The sequence below is a fragment of the Amphiprion ocellaris genome, chromosome 7 (assembly GCF_022539595.1).
Source record: "Amphiprion ocellaris isolate individual 3 ecotype Okinawa chromosome 7, ASM2253959v1, whole genome shotgun sequence".
Classification (NCBI taxonomy): domain Eukaryota; kingdom Metazoa; phylum Chordata; class Actinopteri; family Pomacentridae; genus Amphiprion; species Amphiprion ocellaris.
Window position 1 is genome coordinate 27,765,564 of NC_072772.1, and position 18,360 is coordinate 27,783,923.

Consider the following 18,360-nt stretch of genomic DNA (forward strand, 5'->3'; position numbering starts at 1 on the left):
ATGTAAAAAAAAAAAAAAAAAAAAGTAGATTCCTGTAATCCTGTAGAAATAAAAGCCAAATATCTTTAAACTGATGCCATTTTGTCTGAATTAAGTGCAATAGAACATCATAATTTTATTGTCCTATATTGCAAAAACATAAATTAAAAATGCAGGTTTTTAATGTGGAAATTATGTACAGTTTTTGCCTATTTTTTTTAACATGGAAATGAATACTTTTTTGTCAAGGATGTTGCGAGTTATTTTCTGTAATTTAAAAAAACTGGAAAAATCTCTAAAATAAAATTTTTTAAATAAGTATTTACCATTAAAAAAAAATAAAAAATAAAATATATATAACTATTATATACGTGATTTTTGTTTCAGATAACGACGAATGTTAGTAAAATCTTTTTTTTTTCTGTTTTAAAGCAGTGAACCACTGTAATTTTGTGGTCAAACATTAAGAATTACTATTTGTACAAATACAGAATTTTGATGTGGATATTTTTATTTTTTTGCTTTATTTTTATTTATTATATAGTCAACTAAAAAATACTCCACTAGTTATTTTCTGTAATTTGACAGAACATGAAAAATCTGTAAAATAACAGCAAATTGTTTAGAAAATCTAACAGAAACTCTTTTAAAATAAAACAACACTTTTTTTAAGTGTACATAGACCTGACCTGACCTGATCTTTCGTAAAATACAGTATATAAGGAGAGAGTCTGGAGATAAAGAAAATATAGCGATAAATACATGCATCGGCATATTTTTAACAGCTGCTGTATTGTCTGTTGTTCTCTTTTTAAAGTAGAGGTCAGGAAAAAAGACATCATGTGAAGAAATAATTGCACGTCAGTGGAGCTATTCAGCAAACGTTGCCAAACCAAGATGCACTTGGCATTTGCTCATTTGTTTTGACCATAACACAGCTTGAGAGAAGAAAGATATTAGTAGGTGTGCCTGGTGTGAACTGAATGCCGGGTGTCACAACATCAAAGACGGTGGAGGTTACACATCAGCGGTGGATCTTTTCCCCTCTCTGCATCTTTAATTAAAAAAGTTACAGAATTCCCCTTGGCTCACGTTAATGGCACAAACAGCCTCTGGGCTTTTACCAGCCACTTTATCAGGAACTGAGGGCACAGGTGGACTGTGGATGATAAACAGCTGTCAAGTCTTTACATCGTTTTGCATTCCGACGAGTATGGTCACATTTTAAATACATTAACAAGTCCTGGAGTTGCATTTCAAGAGTTATGGTCACGTTTTCTGATTAAACACCACATCTCATTTGTGTGTAAAAACTCGAAAAACTTTCCTTTTGCCTGGAAAGTCAGACTTTGCCAACAGAGCAGCTCCCTAAAACATTGCTGGGAAGGATGACAGATTATAGTTTTTTGGGGGTTTCTAGGTTTGGGAAAGAATTGTTCACATTAACATATTGATGGAACTTTTAGAGATTAAACAAGAAACATATGTGAATTGAGTTTGAGGGCTCTTTCTTTACTCAAATGTGTGTGTGTGTGTGTGTGTGTGTGTGTGTGTGTGTGTGTGTGTGTGTGTGTGTGTGTGTGTGTGTGTGTGTGTGTGTGTGTGTGTGTGTGTGTGTGTGTGTGTGTGTGTGTGTGTGTGTGTGTGTGTGTGTGTGTGTGTGTGTGTGTGTGTGTGTGTGTGTGTTTAGAGCACATGTGCCTGATTAAGCAAATCAAAGAGCAGGGAAGGGTAGCATCATTGTAGATCGTCATTAATTTGCCGCAGCCTTGAAGTGTGGTCTGAATTATCTGCTCCACTGCCCTCTAAACTCATTTGCTATAGTCATAAGCCTCTAGTTTCTCTCTCCTTTTATCTCCTGTAATTGGGGTTGTGAAGAATGATGGCGACTTATTTATTTATTTTGCAAATAAACCAAGAGAAAGGATCAGAAAACAAGTATTAGCTGTCATTACTCAAGAGAATCTCATGGTACTGAAGTGAAGTGCCGAGTAGAAACGCTGCAAGACAGATTTTAGAGCAGTAAGGAATCATAGAAGGTCACTAGTCTGCTGGCTGCGCTGGTGTGGATGTTGACAAGCTCCTTCTGAGTCATGACCATGAGCTGCAGACGACAGAACAGACTAATACATAACAAGCATTCAGGAGCTGTTCACCTTGGCTACAGCACTTTAAATTCTTCAAAGATCTTATTTTTCTTACCTAGGAGAAGCAACTCTCTTTCTCCCTTTTTCTATTCCCTGTCCTCCAATCTGTCTCTTTGGCAAGGAAAAAAGTGTTGCAGTGTCACAAAGATGGACATCTGGGCTTTTGGCAGCATGGAGTCTGCCTGCCTCAGCCCCACTGGGATGTCAGAGCAAGTTCAGACTCCTCGCAGGCTTTGAACTCCTTTGACATCAGTGGTTTTTAAACAAAGCCGAGAAGCAAAGTTTGAAGTAAGCATAATAATACATGTTACGTAATGCAAAGGTGTGGGAATAAGATATCCGTGAAAAGCGATCCACTAAAGTCTGTCTTTGAATTTAACACACTCTCTGGGGATAAAACTGCCCTGAAAGCAGCTGTGACTGTTACAGTGTTGAGCAGCTTACTCACTGTGATTCTGCCCGGCGCTGAGCGATTGCACAGAAGCTCAGTTGAGTGACCATGCAATATTTAGCACCCTTCAAGCCAATCAGCACTATTTGTCCTGGAACTGTCTCACTGTTTTTCTTTTTTTGCGGTTGGTTGCTGATGCCCCCCGAGCAAATCTATCAGTGAGCGAACCGGCACATATTTCTTCTTTGACATTTGCACTTTTATTTAACAACAATCAGCCAATCATGCATTCGCAGATGAGTCACATTCCAGCTTCGAGGATTGATGTGCATGTATTTACTGTTGGTGTTGTAACCAACGAAACCATGTTTGGGAAAAGATACAATACATACAACTGTGGTGTAACTGTCAACAGTAAAATCCTGTGTGCACATCCATTCACTCACAAGTTGGCAAGTCTGGTTAGAATAGTTTTGTTTGTCATTGCACTGAAGTTTCCTCCAGTTGGAGCAATGAAACTGTGACTGTTGAGAACATCAGAGGGTTTTGCTACTGCTAAATGAGACTAGTATCTGCAGAGATAGGTGATGTTAACATTTGCTAAAATGTGCTTTTCACTGCAGTTCACACATGGGAACTAATTCAGTCCTAATTATTGCAGCTTGTCACTGTCAATATCATAGCTAGAATCTTAAATAGCTGTTGAAAGCATAAGAGGAGAGTGTGAAGTTAAACTGGGACTCCCTCTTGTGCTCTCTCTCCCACTCATTCTTTTACTAACACATCCACAATCTATTGAAAAACACATAAAATGTGTCTATGATTTTCCAGTATGTAAATTATTCTTGCAGCATACCAATTAGCTAGTCAGTATGCCTTAACTGGTTATTAAATTGTATTTTAATCCATCACAGATCAGGTTGAAAGCAAAGACTTTTTTATTGGCAGGCTATGAGGAGGACCAGGCGGTGCGACTTTAAATATATACAGTAATGACACGTCATCATATGTAATTTTTTTCCCCTCCTGTGGGATTCATAATATGGTACACGACTGTGGCATATAATTATTTCGTGCTTGGAGTTAAAGCTATTATCAGTTAGCTATTAATATACTTTACTGTGTTTGTGGAGACAGAGTTTCATACATGATGAAAGTTAAGAGCTCATCAGTCTGCAGAGCCGATGCCAAGAGTACATGTGTGAGTCATTTGCTCCACTTTCTCACGACAGCTGCTGTACAACTGAGTGAATTGAGACTTTGTTTTTTATTCTGAGTCCAGTGCTTTTCTTGCCTTTAAACAATAATCCGACATTTGCGGAAAGATGTTGAGTTGTGTTAGGTAAGAAGACTGACACCTCTTTCATGCTGATATGCAAATATGAAGCTAGCCAATTAGCTTAGTTCAGCATAAAGACTGGGAACTTGGGGGAAAAGCTGGCTCAGCTCTGCATTAAGGTAATCAAAGCTGCTTACCAGCACCTCTGAAGTTTACAAATTATCATATTACATGCCTTTGTTTAACCTGTACAAAAACAGAAATATAAAAATGACAAATTGTGATTTTACTGGAGATCATGTGCCAGACTAGCCTACTTCTTTGCCATTAGTGGTTTTGTTTGTTTTTGTACTAAGCTAACTTTTTGCTGACTCCATCTACTAATGTATTAGGTGTGATCAGAAGGTTTCAACACTGCACCTTTACAAAGCAAAAACAGTACCTTCTTTAAATGTGGCTGCTATGCCCATCAAAGAAGTGTCTTTGTGCAACGCTTCACTGCTCCCAGCTCTCCTGCCACATTTTGAATGCTCCCTGAAAGTACTGTTCTGTAAGCACATGAAGCACCATCTGCAACACACACTTGATCTCCTCTACTAAAAATGGACAAACCCTTCCTGACACCACCCATAGGTTTGCCTAAGTCTGCCTTAGACCGAGCTAATCCAAAAATGAGTCAGGAGGTTGAGCCCAAGTGGAGCTAAGAAAAGCGATGCAAACATCTTAAGACTGCCCTGTGACGATACCTTCCTATCACTGAAAGTGTGATGTACTCACTTATGCATAATTTAATGTCAAAATACAATTTGAATGGGTGAGTTATACAAAAAAACCCCTACAGTGCAGTTAAGAGAGACCAAAGGCATTTTCTGTACTAGTCTGTGAACTTGTTTGTTTCGCCGTAAAGTTGGACATTTTAAAATAGTGGTCTTTGGGAATTAATTCACTTTTGAATCTAGCCTCAAGTGGCCATTGGGGGAACTTCAGTTTTTTGTTTTTTTCTTTTACATTTCTGTGCTGGCCTCATTTTTCAGCCCTGGAGGATGGTACTTGGATGATACGCATCACATTTCAGGTTCTTTGCACCAAATGTTCTCACTCCGATATCTTGTGACATTACAGTAGGACTCAGTGTTGACACACATGATGCACAACCCTGTGAATGTCAAAGAAAATGACACACATGCTCTCAGTCATACTGCTGACATGATGTGCCTTCTTTAGTCTCAGAGTATGACACAGAATTTTATGTCTGCTATCAGTGCAAGTTGGAGCTCTGTGATAAAAATGGAAATGCATACTTACAAGTGATCAGAAAGGACATTTCAGAGAGAGTACCAAATGTGACAGGAGTGCTGTATCCCTGGACAAGAAGACTTCTTCAAAAGGGACAGCAGCAGAGTTTAAATTTAGCATGGCTTTTGTTTTTTACAGACCCAGTGTTGGAACTTTTTGATCACACCTTGTCTATGAGACAAGACAGTAAAGAGCTATTGATCTCCTCATCTAACACAAATAGATCTGTTTTGTAAAATGTCAAACTGTTCCTTTAAAGCCATCTGTCTCAATAGTTTAGTCACTATGTCTTCATATAGATGCACAGTTATGTATGTTAACTATATTTATACAACTTTCCCCTGCTAGCTTTTCTTCTTATCAGAGCAACAACTCGTCAGATAATGTATCCATCATGATATTCCTTAAAAGCACAGCATTACCTATTAATATTTGTTATTTTGCTACAGGCAGATACAGTCTTCTTACTCACATAGTATATTATTCATCTCTAGACTTGAATCTTCTTTTTCTGATTAAATGTGGCTGATACTGCTCACAATTTATTCTTAATTTCTTTTTAAAGCTGAAGTTATTTTAAGAGTCAATAATCACTTCTCCACTTTGACTTTGTACTTTTTCTCTCTTGCAGAGTGTGCTCTCTGTGTATGTATGTATTATCTCAAGGCCTGATTAAAACTCCATTAGTCATGCAGAAAACAAAAAAAGTGTTATCAAAATGGAAATGAGTGTAATGGTGCTGCAGAAACAGATGAAGCAGGCTTTTTTTGAAAGACCCCTTTTTGTGCTTTTTCCTCCTTTGTCTGTCTTGAATAATAGTGAAGACTTCTGAATGCAGGTCTGAAATGATGAAGATACTTTTAAGATTGTGTGATGGGTTTGACTCTTGGTACCAAAGACTTCATTTAAATGTTCAGCTTTGAGAATGAAGGCTACAAATGAAGAAGTGAAATCTTGTTGGCGGTGCCCCATAATTAGCATTCTTGTTGGCTGTTCATGTTTTGTCTCTGTCATCAGGCAAAAAGTAAACAGATGTTGGCGAAAAACATTTTTCCAAGAAACCAATTTAATCACTGAAATTGCCAAGAGTCTTTTACAGAAATGTGCCACCTCTCTGATCAGCCCGTGTGAAGGAACTTGTCCTACAGCAAATAATCAGTCAGTCCTGTTAACAAGCCCCAGAGTCAGACTCCCCAAACTCATCATTTTAAGCTCATCCATCACTTATATGGGCTGCCAGAGCTGGAGCACTGCTGCCAATACTTGACAAGATAACAATGAGACAACAGCTAGCCTCTCCAGCTTCTTCTTTCACATCTATTAAGAGCTCGCAGCGTTTGTCAAACTAAACAGCTTCCAACTACATGGGCAATGAGTTACACATCAGGTTCTCTGACACGTCAGGTTGTACAGAAGCTAAAGTGCTGATTGGGTCCACGCAACCACATAACAAGCAACCAGTCAAGTCAAATGTAGTTAGAGTCGACCTCATAATTTGCCAGTACAGTATGAAAACAAGCTTGCGTGAACTGATCCATGAAGAGAGGCCCGTGATGGAAGGGGAAAAAAAGGATGCCGCTCATGTTAGAGGAGGACTCAGGGGGCCAGGACTTAAAGTCTGGGGCCTGGGAGGAAAAAGAGAGGGGGGCAAAAGGGGGCAACCCGGCCTTTGTATCTTTTGGTAAGTAGTCAGTTATCTGCACATGTGCCACATTAATTAGCCGGCAGGGGATCTGGTGTTGGGTGCAGTGCTGATGCTAAAAAGGGCAGAGCAAGGCAACATTGTGGTCCTGGTTCTTTATCCTGATACCCCAGGGGCAGGTGGGTACCCCTCCTAATAATGAACTCTGAAGTGGTCTCTAATTGGACCTCTGACTGTGGACCACCCAGACAATCAAAGGAAGAGTCCACACAAAGACACAAAGGGCAAATACAGCAGACAGGGCTTGAGGGCAAATTAGATAAAATAAACTTTGTCAGGAATTGTATCCTGATGCTAAAACTTATTATAATAAACTGTTGTTAGTGTTGATGATGAGCAAGTGTCTTTGATGTTCCTTTAACAAGGAAATTGCATATTTGCTTTGAAACAAATAAATGTTTTCACCTGTGATGCAGTCCAAAAGGCTTCCATTTCGACAGAGACACTTTCAGATAACTTTCACCCAGAAGTAAAAAGATAACATCTAGTTTCTGATCATTTTTCTTCAAATTAACATGTGTTTTTATTTGTTTACTGTCAGACTCCACACACTCTTTGGTTAGATTTAGGCAACAAAACTATGTGATTATGTTTGGTTGATGCTTTGACATTGATAACTGGTTGTTAGAAGCTTGATTATATTCAGGCACCTAAATTACTTGGTTAAGTTTAGGAAAATAGCATAGTTTGACTTTAAATACAGTGCTTTTACTGTATTTTTGATGCTTCTCCTCCATTTTCTGGGTTACCAGGGTAACAAGCCTTGCACCATCTAATATATGATTGATTGGCTGAAAAGGAGCAACAGTAAACCAAAGAAAATGGCAAAGGTATGTTGGTTAGAAGTGTATTTGTGTTCTGTTGCAATCAAACATGAATAGAAAGTACATTTTTCCTTAAAATGTAATTGAGTTGTATAGGATAAATTTTTGGGCTTCATGGTTTGTTTGACAATGTGATCTTAACTCTCTTTCAGTAGCTGTTAATTTCACTTCTACCATCAGCTGCAGTATAATAACTGAGCAAACTTTTTGTGAATCCAGTTTCTGCAAGCTTTTTATATTTCAGTGGATTAAGTTTGTCTTCATGGTTTAATAAAATTCTGCTTCTCCCTGGGCAAAACACCCATTGGATTACTTAAAAATGCTGAAAATTAGGCTTTTTTCCAAACATCCATCATACTTAGTTACAGTTATTATTTATTTGCAATGTCAAGAATGAATTTTCATGCTCTATTTAAAGGCTTAACAATTTTTTCATTTTGTTGTTCAAGGTCCTTTTTATCTGGTGTGTTCAGTCACTGGTAAATTAGATTTATTTTGAACATGGCTCTTATAGTAGTTTCTTCACTTTTTGCAAAAAAAAATTGAATACTCCACATTTGTAGCTCCCTGTTCTCGCCCGTAATTGCTGTCAGAACAAATTGAAAACGCTGCATATATCTGACAGGTGTCATGCTATAAGCGTCAGACAGATCTACAGTTGATTGTGTGTGTCTGACACATTCTCATCTCATGTGTTTTCTGTATCATCACACTTCATACATGTGCATGATTCAGAGTAACCGACACGGTTGTTTCCGTGTGACTCAGAAGCTCAGCTCTCCTGCAGTGTTGTCAGTCAGATGCTGCGGTTTGGATAAACATACATGCAGAGAAGTGCCACATAATAAGTTTGTCCCAGCATGAAATCCTTTTTATTGTCACATTAATTGCATCATTACAGACACAGCAGGGGAGCATGATCACTGCGTTTTCAATGTCCTCTTTGTGTTTACCGTCATTAATGCATCTAAGTGCTGCTGTAACATGTGATTTCGGGTCATCGCTGTGTGTAAAAAGATTGCATGGATTTTTACTGTCAATTTTCTAATGGTGGGAGGAGCAGGTGAAAAGATGGGTCACCTTCTTCTTCACACTCTGGTGATCTAAAGTACTCTCCAATGAACGATTCTGTCTGTACCGTCTGCTATTTATCTGAAGCGATGCCAGATCTCATTGAGGAAACGGATACTTCCGACAGACTGCCTCTCACTCAGCTTAAAGGGGCTGGATGATTAAGATTCCCCTTACCTCCCCTCCCCAAACCACCCAGCCCAAATTAACCCCCTGTCAGTGACATACAAAGAGAATGGGCATGGCTGAGTCTGATTTATTTCACACAGAGCCATCATAAGGCCACAGTTGGCCTCCTGTCTCCCCCAGAAAGCCATATACACCCCGGCCCTCTTGGCCTTTCTTCTACCTCTCCTCCCCCCACTGTCCCGCCCTCGAGCCGCCTGTCGCACACACTCAACCTGTCAATTCGGCCACGACACAGGCACAAAGACGAGGCGGAATCAAAAGGAACTGATTAGCAATTAATGGTGCATCATTGTATTTGCATCAGGACTGTGTGCGTGCATACAGAGTGCCGTTGTCAATCATGCAGAGTGTGGCCTGGCCCTCCCTCGTCTGTCCTGCCCATGTGCTCCTTTAGGGGTGCAGCCACTTATGGCTATTGATATGGTAGATTTGACTGTTTCACACCTACACACTCACACTCGAGCCCCACACAGGACAACAGGACGACGTCCTGCTGAGCCCAGAGTAAAACTGAAACTTCTATCAACATATTAATCTGATGGATCTTTACCCATTGACTGACTGAAGCTGCAAAAGCTATCGTTCTGTTCATCCAAGGCATATAAATTGGATTTAAGACAAGTGTTTGGATTGTGGATGTTTGCTTGTTTACTGGGATGTGGGTGTTCAGACTCCTCCGCCACAGACAGAGTTTACCAGGATGGAGCCCGGCGCTTCTCTGCGTGTTCGCCGTCTGCCTGTATCAGGGATGCAGAGGGCTGGAGGTTTGGACCGTGGGTGTGGAAAGTGGGCAGAATGCGTCTAGTTTCTCAGTCCCTGTGGTGTTATTGTTGACAGAGACGGGAGTCGCTCAGGATGGTGCCAGCGAAGGGGCAACTCCAGCTCCTACCTCCGAACACGAAGATGACAACTCTTTGGGCTACACAGGTACTGCTGCTGCTTTCCAAAGATACTTAAAGACTCTTTCCACTGAAAAATGTGTTTATTTGTTGCTTTAAATGTTTGACACTGGAAAGCTGTTCTTACATTTATCTGCTGAAGAGGAAAAGTGTCTCTGTTCTCAAATCAGAGTTGAAGTCATGCACCGACAAGCATATATTTGTGAGATCGTAACTAGTTTAGATGCCAGTCTTGATCTCATTTGCAACTTAAGTGGTTGTAGAAGTAAAGTAAAGCAGGAGACGTACTGTGTCCTGCAGTAAATTATTAAAATGAAAAATATTTGCACATTCATAGTTCTGGACTTCAGTGAAGGAAAAGAGATCTATGTCATTTTAGTGTTCCAAGCAGAGTGTTGTCTTAAAAGCTGTGGACTGGCTCCTTATTGTGCCTTTTTTGGGCGTGTTTTGCTCCTGTCACATTTTTACTCACTGTGGGCTCATTTTTAATTGCAATATAAAGTCTGGAACATCTATTGAAACAGCACAACCACGGCTAGAAGTAGAGAGCTCAAAGATGTCTTTTATATATAACAGCATTATAATATAATAAATCTTTAAAAAAGAAAAAAAACAAAAGCTTAATGTATTTATTTATTTTGCAAAAATTAAAAGTAAAAAAAAAACTGGAATCAATATGTACAACACTCTTCCAAGTTCTCATAGCACTAATTTTCGTATAGAATCTGGTTAGAGCAATTTTTTAAATTAAACATGTAGAATAAAGTGATAGTGATAAAATGGAATGTAATTTGTCTTTGTAGCCCCAAAGATCACACTCAAGAAGTTCAGTTACCCTCTGAAATTTAAAAATCCAACCATTCTTTCTACTTTTACAGTTTATGGCTACAGTAAATACTGTAGTTTTGGTGATTTTTAAAATAATTACATGCTTTTTAAACCTGCTGCAGATTTTTGGGTTTCAGGGGGTTAAAAGAGAATTAAGTTTGATTTATTTCACTCTTTATGAGAAACAGTTTTACACAAAATCAGAAAGCATGTGTTGTCTGTCACAGCTGATATACAAACCAATTATATATAATCCCTTCTTGAGAGTCAGTCAGTGGGATTACAGAATGCACTCGGGGAAACCAACTTGTTTACATTTTTCAATCAGAAATTCCTCCAAAGCTGAAGAGACTCTTGACAGAATAAACAGTACTGTCGGACTGTACTTTCACGTGTGTTTTTATGGCAAATATACAGTATATTTATTAACAGCCACTGTGTTGTGACTGCTGGCGAGAATTTCACAGTTTTGAAAGAAAAGAAATGTGGGAAATTGAGACACTAAAAACATTGCATCAATTGTTGTAGCCGGTATCTCCAGAGACAAACTGAAGGGAAATGAAGAGGCAGAAATGTGGTCCACCTGAGGGACTAACTTACACACACACAAGTACACAAAGGAATCAGGTCTGGAGGAAATTACTGATGATGCAAGTTTTTTGTTTTTTTTTTTTTGGCACTATTTCCCCAGAGTGAAGGGGAAAAGTGTTCACAGTGTGTTGTCGCAGCAAGGAGAAACTACCTCACTTGATGATTTACTGGACCTCACACAGCTTCAGGAAACCTTGTGAAGAAAAAGGAAATCCAAATTAACTGCCAAAAAACTTTATGAGGTCCATCACCATGTGTGGCAGCTTGGCAGCTCCAGATTTTATTTTGCTTGAAATTCAGCAAAATAACCAAAAGAACCATACAATTATCATTGGTATCATGCTGTGGCCTTCAACAGTAATGCCAAGACATTTCAAAAGTTTCAGCCCAACAACTATTAGTGCAGGAATCTTTCAATTTAAACTGCCAGTTAGCACATTAGTTCCCAGTTTTAACAGACTTGGCAGGCTCTGAATGCAGAGTTTAAAGGGGAAAATCATGTCGTATCTGCCTCGCTGCATCTGTGTTCATCTTTAGAGTGATAAATCTGTCTGGTGGACACTGCCAGGAGTTCATCTTTAATCTGGCCATTTAATCCCATCTGTGCATGAAAATGAAGGAAATCGATCTGGCCCAGTCAGTGAATTGGAAATGAGATTAATGTGCCCTAATACCTCAGTCTGCCCCTGATAGCGCAAAAGTGGGCGGCTGCCAAAGACTCCATTTTCAAAGAGCGTGACTCGCCGGATGGAACGTGAGGATGATCTTGACAGCTGCCAATTTGAGCTAAAGTGAAAAACTGCACCTTCAAGTGTTGGAGCGAAGAATCTTTTAGGTGCCCGCTTGTGTTTAATTGTGAGTCATGTGATCTCAGTGACCTTCATGGAGCAAGAGGTTTATTGATTTATGAGTATGTTTCACTGATTATCTGATCGCACTCTATACATGACATTGAGGGAGGAGGATGGTATGTTCCTGATATCATGACCTGTTGTTGCATATCTGGAATATACCACTATCAGTGATACTTAAAACCTGACCTTCTTTGCTTCTTATGAAACTGAAAACAGCTGGCACACTTCTGGCAATGACACGGTAATGTCTCATATGGTCGTCACCTGGGATTAATTCGGCCTACTGGGGATTTTATAAGGAACCACATGCTGACCTGAAGTTCGCAATACATTAAAAGTGTTTTTTATTGGTCCCGCAAGACGTTGACTCTCAGCCAGCTCTAAATTGTTTCCTGATATCAAAGACCTTTGCACAGAACTTTGCATTCATAATAAATGAGACTGACCTGTGTGAAGGCAGCGGATTAGAGAGGCTCGCTGATACTCTTGCACTTACACTTTGCTGGCCGCTGCTTAGCAGGCAGACGTGCACCGGGGAGACAGGTCTTTGGTTCTTCTGCCTCCACATGAAAGGCTGAGCGTTACTTCAGAGAGCACATCAGCACTCATATCCTCCCTCTCCACTGACAGCTACCATAGCGTTTGCCACAGATCACAAAGGACGGCAACTTCACAGAGCGGCTCTATTTGTCGGGTTATGGAAATAAAGACAGGGAGCAGGAGGTTGCCACGCTGTCATCGTTGATTGGCTACAGAATAAAGGGGGGGTCTCGCAGTATAGCTTTTTATTTTCTGTCAAAGCGGTCGCCCTTGAAGGTCTTCAACAAACCATTCACTGTTCTGATGGATGTGCAGGCAGGTGATGTGCGAACAAAGTTACATTTAACCGAGAGCTGTGGAGGCAATGAGGTTAATATTGCTGAACAATCACAAAGACGTCATAGATGGAATAGGAAACATCCATCAGCACACAATGCAGCCTCTTATTCCACAGTTCTAGGGTGAAAATAGAACACTGCTATTGATAAAAATGAAGACAGGATCTAAGAGATACAGACTGCACTCTGTTCCAGTCACTTTTGATGTTGTCATGCACTCCAACATACTGTATTTTGCATCCAGCTGAGCTTTGATGTAGGATCCTTTACAGAGAAACTCTGAGAGCGCAGAGGGTAATGGTGAGTAGCTGAAACATCCACTATGGTGCATATACCATCGGAATTTGATGCATCGCTTGATTGGAAGAACTGCTAGACCAGCAAAATATAAAACAATTAGTATGCATTGTGAGGTATTTCTCCCAAGACCCTCCTCCTGCTTGTAACCAAAGTTAAATATCTGATTCTCTTTGTTTGTACATGTCTAACATTTAATCCTAAATATTTAGCTCTTATCATATTGTTACTAACTATATTTTTCACTGCCGTATAAAGTCATTCACCTCTATGAAAACAGCAGAGCCATGGCTAGAAACAGAACAAAAAAACCTGGTATCAACATGTACAAGGCCCACAGGTGCCAATACTAGGGAAAAAAAGGTGGTTCTATATTGATACTTTACTATGGACGTTTTATTTTATTTTTTAAAACACAGCCTGCAGTTCAGCCGAGTTCAGCTCAAGGGAATCACAGAATTTTTGTCACATAACTGTTAGTCGCAGCTGACTAATGGCTTCTCTGTTGCAATAAGGACTATAAAATATTGTTACTTTACAGAATCTGGTTGTCAAACAATGGAGTTTCTGTAACTTTTTAAATGAGACATGGAATATAAAGAGAGCTTGATGAAATAATGTTATTTCAAGCTGAGATTTGGTTTAGGTGAATATGTCATGTCATTTTTTTTTTTTTTTAAGGTAACAAGCCTTTCAGACCCTCCAGGAGGTTTTATGAGTTAGAGGTTTGAGCATGCTGACATTTGTCTTGTATTATGTAAACAAAAGTCTGCTGATCCTGACCTCTGGCTGATACAGTAATGGCACATACCATCATTGAAATATGAATTCAAAGTGATATGTGACACAGTTCTGTCAGCTGGCATTTTGTCTCTTAACACTTATTATTTATTCAAACTTATGGCACAAATAGTATAAGAATGTGACCACAGAAGCTGAAGCTGGGAAAATTGTTTGGCGAAATCCAGCACCTACTTTTTTAAAAGGTAAAATTTTAAACACATCAAACAACAACATCAAATTTAGCTCAGATATTGTTTCCTAACCCTCTGAAGCACAAATCCTGACAATATTAGAGCATTTATCACAGCCAGGAACTGGAAAATGAAAACAAGCAAACAAACAACAAAACAAGAGGGAATCATTGGATTTTCAACTTTCTGACAGGCTTTGAACTACTCATCTGTCACATGTCGTTCAGTTGGGAAAACAATCTAAATTTAAGCTTAAAGTCCTGGTATTTCATTTAACATTCACATGTTTCTAAATGTGCAATAAATAATCAAAGGAATTCTGCTTATTGTTAAATGTTTTATTAATTGAAACTGTCAGTCTGCACAAACAACATTTTTGAGTCCTCCCTACTTCTAGGCACAGTTGAGTTGTTTCCACAAGGTGCAGAACTTCATAGTGCAGTGGAAAATCAGAGAGCAAAACGACCCACAAACTGTTTTGGGTTCAGAGGATTAAACTTTAAATTCGATCTGATTATACCATACTGCCATTATATTTAGGAGGAATGAGCATTGTGGGAGCATTGCCCAGTCCTGTTCACTTGTTTTATGAGCACAACCAGTCAAGGCTGATAGAACAAGAATCAGACTTTAGCTGATGCTACCTGTTTTCACATTTATAACTATACAAAAGGTATATTCAACTCTGCAGTAATAAATATCCGCAAAAGAGTGTATCTTCAGAGAGGTGTTGTTGTGTACTGGTTGTCTGCATATTCCTGCCTCAGTAGGTGGAGACGGGCTGCATGTTTCCTCCTTATTGATATGGAGGTGAAGTGGTCTGTGTCTGGAAACACGCCACTGACAGCTTTACCACGAGAGAGACAGAGAGCTCGATTCTTTATTCATCCTTCGCTCTCATTACTGGGCTCTTGCACCGGCCTTGAGTCCCCTCCCTGAAAACCAATTTCCTTGGCAGTGTCACCCTCACATATATTACCCAAGAGTCACCGCAGCATCATGGTGTCACGTTTCCATGACACTCATTTATGTTCGTCAGTCTTAGTACCCTGATGGTCATGATACAGGAAGAAAAGGGCGTGCTACATGTTCAGCTACCTCTGCTCTCACATATTATCCCCAGCACAGCAGCAGATTCATTTCCTAGCAGTGCAACAGCAGAGAAAGATCCCTGGCCACGCCTGGGGGAGTGATTCACTTGAGATTTAATTAGTTATAACCATGCACTAATGCCCTACTTGCAGCTTCCCCACAGGCTCAGAGCTGCTGTGGCCGGTAGAGGTTTTTTGTTCCCCATCCAATCTCTTTTCATCTCCCTGATCTGCACAGCTTAGCTTAGCTCCCGTCCACGGAAATGAGACTATTAGCCATTCTTGTCAGGATAGCAAGTGGAGTAATGTGGGCAAGAGGCACTGGAGCCGGGGGTGAGATTTGAAATGGGAGTTAGCATGAGTGTTCAGGGGTCGAAAGCACAAAGACTATAAGGTGAGAATTAAATGAGAATATTCAGATTCACGTTTCTAGTGTCCTCATGATAATTGGGAAGAAGATTGGATGGGGTTTTGCTAAGTGTTAATAATCAGCTGCTCTTGCCCTGTCAAACACATTTAATTTCCCAGTGAAAGGATAATAAGTGTTGTCTCAGGAAGTAAGTGGGACACATTCTTTATTATCTCAAAAGGGAGAGGAGGAAATGCTTTATTTCATCTAACTTTACAGGAGCTGGTGGTTCGCAAATTCCATCCATCCATCATCTATACACCGCTTAATCCTCATTAGGGTCGCGGGGGGGCTGGAGTCTATCCCAGCTGACTCGGGCGAAGGCAGGGGACACCCTAGACAGGTCGCCAGTCTGTCGCAGGGCTACATATATAGACAAACAAGCACTCACACATTCACACCTACAGGCAATTTAGAATAATCAATTGACCTCAGCATATTTTTGGACTGTGGGAGGAAGCCGGAGTACCCGGAGAGAACCCACGCATGCACAGGGAGAACATGCAAACTCCATGCAGAAAGATCCCGGGAAAGCCGGGATGCGAACCAGGGATCTTCTCGCTGCAAGGCGAAAGTGCTAACCACTACACCACTGTGCAGCCCGGTTCGCAAATTCAAATTAACAATTTTCCACACGTGACTACGTAATCTGCCCTGTCTTTGTTTCTATCAGTCTCCAACACACAACAGTACAAATGTAAACTGGATAAGGAAAGATGAGAAGAGCGAACCTGTCACATAAGACACCAGAGTCCAGCTTACAGTATATCGGTGGGTTAATATTTCAGGAAGAAATCCTAGTAATTATGTGACCTAGTGCGATTAAATTTCAGAGGTCAAAGCACTTTGTTGTGCCTGTCAATAAGAGTAGCAAAGTTTTAATACGGCAGCAATAGTGTCGATATAAAGCCCCTAGGAAAAGTGTGGTCCTTTTAGGAAGCGTGTATGTGAGTCACACTTGGTATTGAATGTGATGCACAATGGCCCTTAAAAGACTTTTCCTCATTGTAGTCTTTACAAAAGAGGCAGCAGTGAACTTTTTCTAATAATCACAAATACGGCGAATTGACTCTTTGTACCATCAGAATAGGATCCTTTTAGCACAATAGCATGTTTATAGAGCATTCATTTCATACCTCAGTAGAATCATATTAAGAGCAGCCACAATTCTTAGCAGGCTGTTTTTTTTTTTTTTTTTTTTTTTTTTTTTTTTTTTTTTTAAAGTAAACCTCTGAAATCCAAGCAGTTTCTGGGCATTTTTTTTGCTCCTGTCACCGTGGACTAAATGTTTACTGCAATATAAAGTTCTGCACCTCTATGGAAACACTACAGTTATGGCTAGGAGTAGAGAAACATCAAAAACATCTTCTGTGCAGTGAGCAAATTTATCATATCATAAATCATAACAAAACCGTATTTTTTTTTAATTATACATTTTTACAAAAAATGAAAAAAAAACTTTTACAACATTCTTCCAAATGCCCACAGGTGTTACTACTACTGGAACAAAATGGTAGCTCTGGATATGACAGATTTTTGTTTTTAATTAGTTTTCTCTCAGCTCTGTGTAAATATCTTGCAGTACAGTGAAATAATCCCTGAATTTTTGTCACATCTGTTGGTCACAGCTGAAAAGATCATGGCTACTTCTTCTAAAGCAAACATTTTATATGAATTTTTGATTGAAACATATAGATTTTTTTTCTTTTACAGTTCTGGCTTTGGACAATGGTGTAATCGTAAAGTTTTTTTTTCAAAGTATTCATGCCATTCAAACCTTTTGGATTTATTAGGTTAAAAACAAACTACAATCAAATTTTAGCCACACCTTCAACAGCGAGAGAGTTCATATTCTAATAATTACAAGTGTGAAGTGCTCTAAACTCCCTGAAGTCTGCTCATCAGTCCTCTGTCTGCTCTGAATTTACTGACATTAGAACATATACGTGTAATTTATTGTAGTTACTGGTAATATAAAACACTTTCAGAGCTAATTTAGACCCCTTGTAAATTCAGTTTTTTAATGATCCATCCACAGCAGTGTCTTTGTTATGATCTCTGGCAAAACACTGTAGTTATATGTTAGTTTATGTTTCCAGAGCTGCCTTCGCCCTCAGATCAATTAGCCATCTTTATGAGCACACACATAAGGAGTGCCTCGACCTCACTGACAGCCCTGTGTGTTCTCCTCCCAGAAGGAATTACTGTAATGACTGTCAGTTGTGACTGATGGCTTGATGATCTGGAAAATCATTGCTGGTTTTATTAGTGGTGATTTGATTCATGCATAGTCATGTTGCACGTGAAGTTCAGCCAGAGCCAATAATAAGCTTGTTTCTGTGAGCTGTAGGGGGCTGTGGAGGCTCGACAGTGTGACTGTGTCTCAGCAGGGCTCAGCATCACTGTGTGAGAGAGGAGAGTATCATGAGGTGGGGGGGCTGTAAATCTGAGCAGCACCTGCTCCCTCGACTCTGGCGCGTGGTGTGAGGTCAGCAGCACCAGATATCCCATCGATCATATTTATTACATCCATCACAGCGCCCGTTTGTTTTGACAGCTGATCGCACCAGGCGAAGAAAAAGAAAGAATAGTCTTTTTATTTGAGAGACGGGGAATGCTTTTAGCATGAGCAGCATCTTTGCATTTTTGTCTGCTCGGGGT

At 39.7% G+C, this 18,360-nt stretch overlaps 1 protein-coding gene across 5 annotated transcripts in view; it reads left to right on the forward strand.

Annotated features, from left to right (window-relative positions):
- robo1 (roundabout, axon guidance receptor, homolog 1 (Drosophila)) overlaps positions 1 to 18,360 on the forward strand; it is a 234,593-nt gene that overhangs the window by 75,841 nt on the left and 140,392 nt on the right. For 3 of the 5 annotated variants that reach the window (XM_023274743.3, XM_023274745.3, XM_035950236.2), the window contains exon 3: positions 9,716 to 9,805. The exons of the other annotated variants lie outside the window; for them this stretch is intronic. In XM_023274743.3, coding sequence (XP_023130511.2) covers positions 9,716 to 9,805 — 90 coding nt within the window. The remainder of the gene's footprint in view (positions 1 to 9,715; positions 9,806 to 18,360) is intronic. 5 annotated transcript variants of the gene reach the window in all.